General features: G+C 55.9%; 1 protein-coding gene across 1 annotated transcript in view; it reads right to left on the bottom strand.

The window, feature by feature from the left end:
• GUITHDRAFT_90739 (hypothetical protein) overlaps positions 1-635 on the bottom strand; it is a gene marked incomplete at its 3' end in the record, with an annotated part of 5,285 nt that continues 4,650 nt past the window's right edge. The window contains exon 20 of the mRNA XM_005820370.1: positions 1-348. Coding sequence (XP_005820427.1) covers positions 1-348 — 348 coding nt within the window. The remainder of the gene's footprint in view (positions 349-635) is intronic.

Consider the following 635-nt stretch of genomic DNA (forward strand, 5'->3'; position numbering starts at 1 on the left):
CTAGAGAGCACTTCGTCCAAGACGGTGACCATCAAGTCCGCTTGCTCTCTTCCTCAAGGGAGGGAAGTGAGGAGTAGGATGGCGAGGGGAAGAGACGAAATGATGAAGATGAACGTCAAGGGGGTTGTTGAGGAAGACACTGTGGAGCAGGGGGAGCAGGGGCAGGCGCAGGCGCAGGCGCAGGAGCAGGAGAAGGAGCAGGGGCAAGGGCAGGAGAAGGAGGAGGAGAAGGAGACAGGGAAACCTTGATAAGCAGAGAGGAGGTTTGATCTTGAGCACGTTGTTGTGAATGCCGTCGGAGCCGAGGAGAAGACCTCTACATCTGCTCGCTTCCACTACATATGTTGTCTGCTCGCTACATGTCAGCTCGCTGTCCTGTTTCTTCCTTTTTCCACGTCCTCCTGCTGATCCAACTCCTTCCTCCTCCTTCTCCTGATCCAACTCCTTCCTCCTCCTCCTCCTGATCCTCCTCCTCCTCCTCCTCCTGATCCAACTCCTCCTCCTCCTCCTGATCCAACTCCTTCCTCCTCCTTCTCCTGATCCAACTCCTCCTCCTCCTGATCCAACTCCTTCCTCCTCCTTCTCCTGACTCCAACTCCTACTTCCTCCTCCTCCCTCCTCCACCTCCTTCATCT

This window comes from Guillardia theta (genome assembly GCF_000315625.1).
Source record: "Guillardia theta CCMP2712 unplaced genomic scaffold GUITHscaffold_179, whole genome shotgun sequence".
Lineage (NCBI taxonomy): Eukaryota > Cryptophyceae > Pyrenomonadales > Geminigeraceae > Guillardia > Guillardia theta.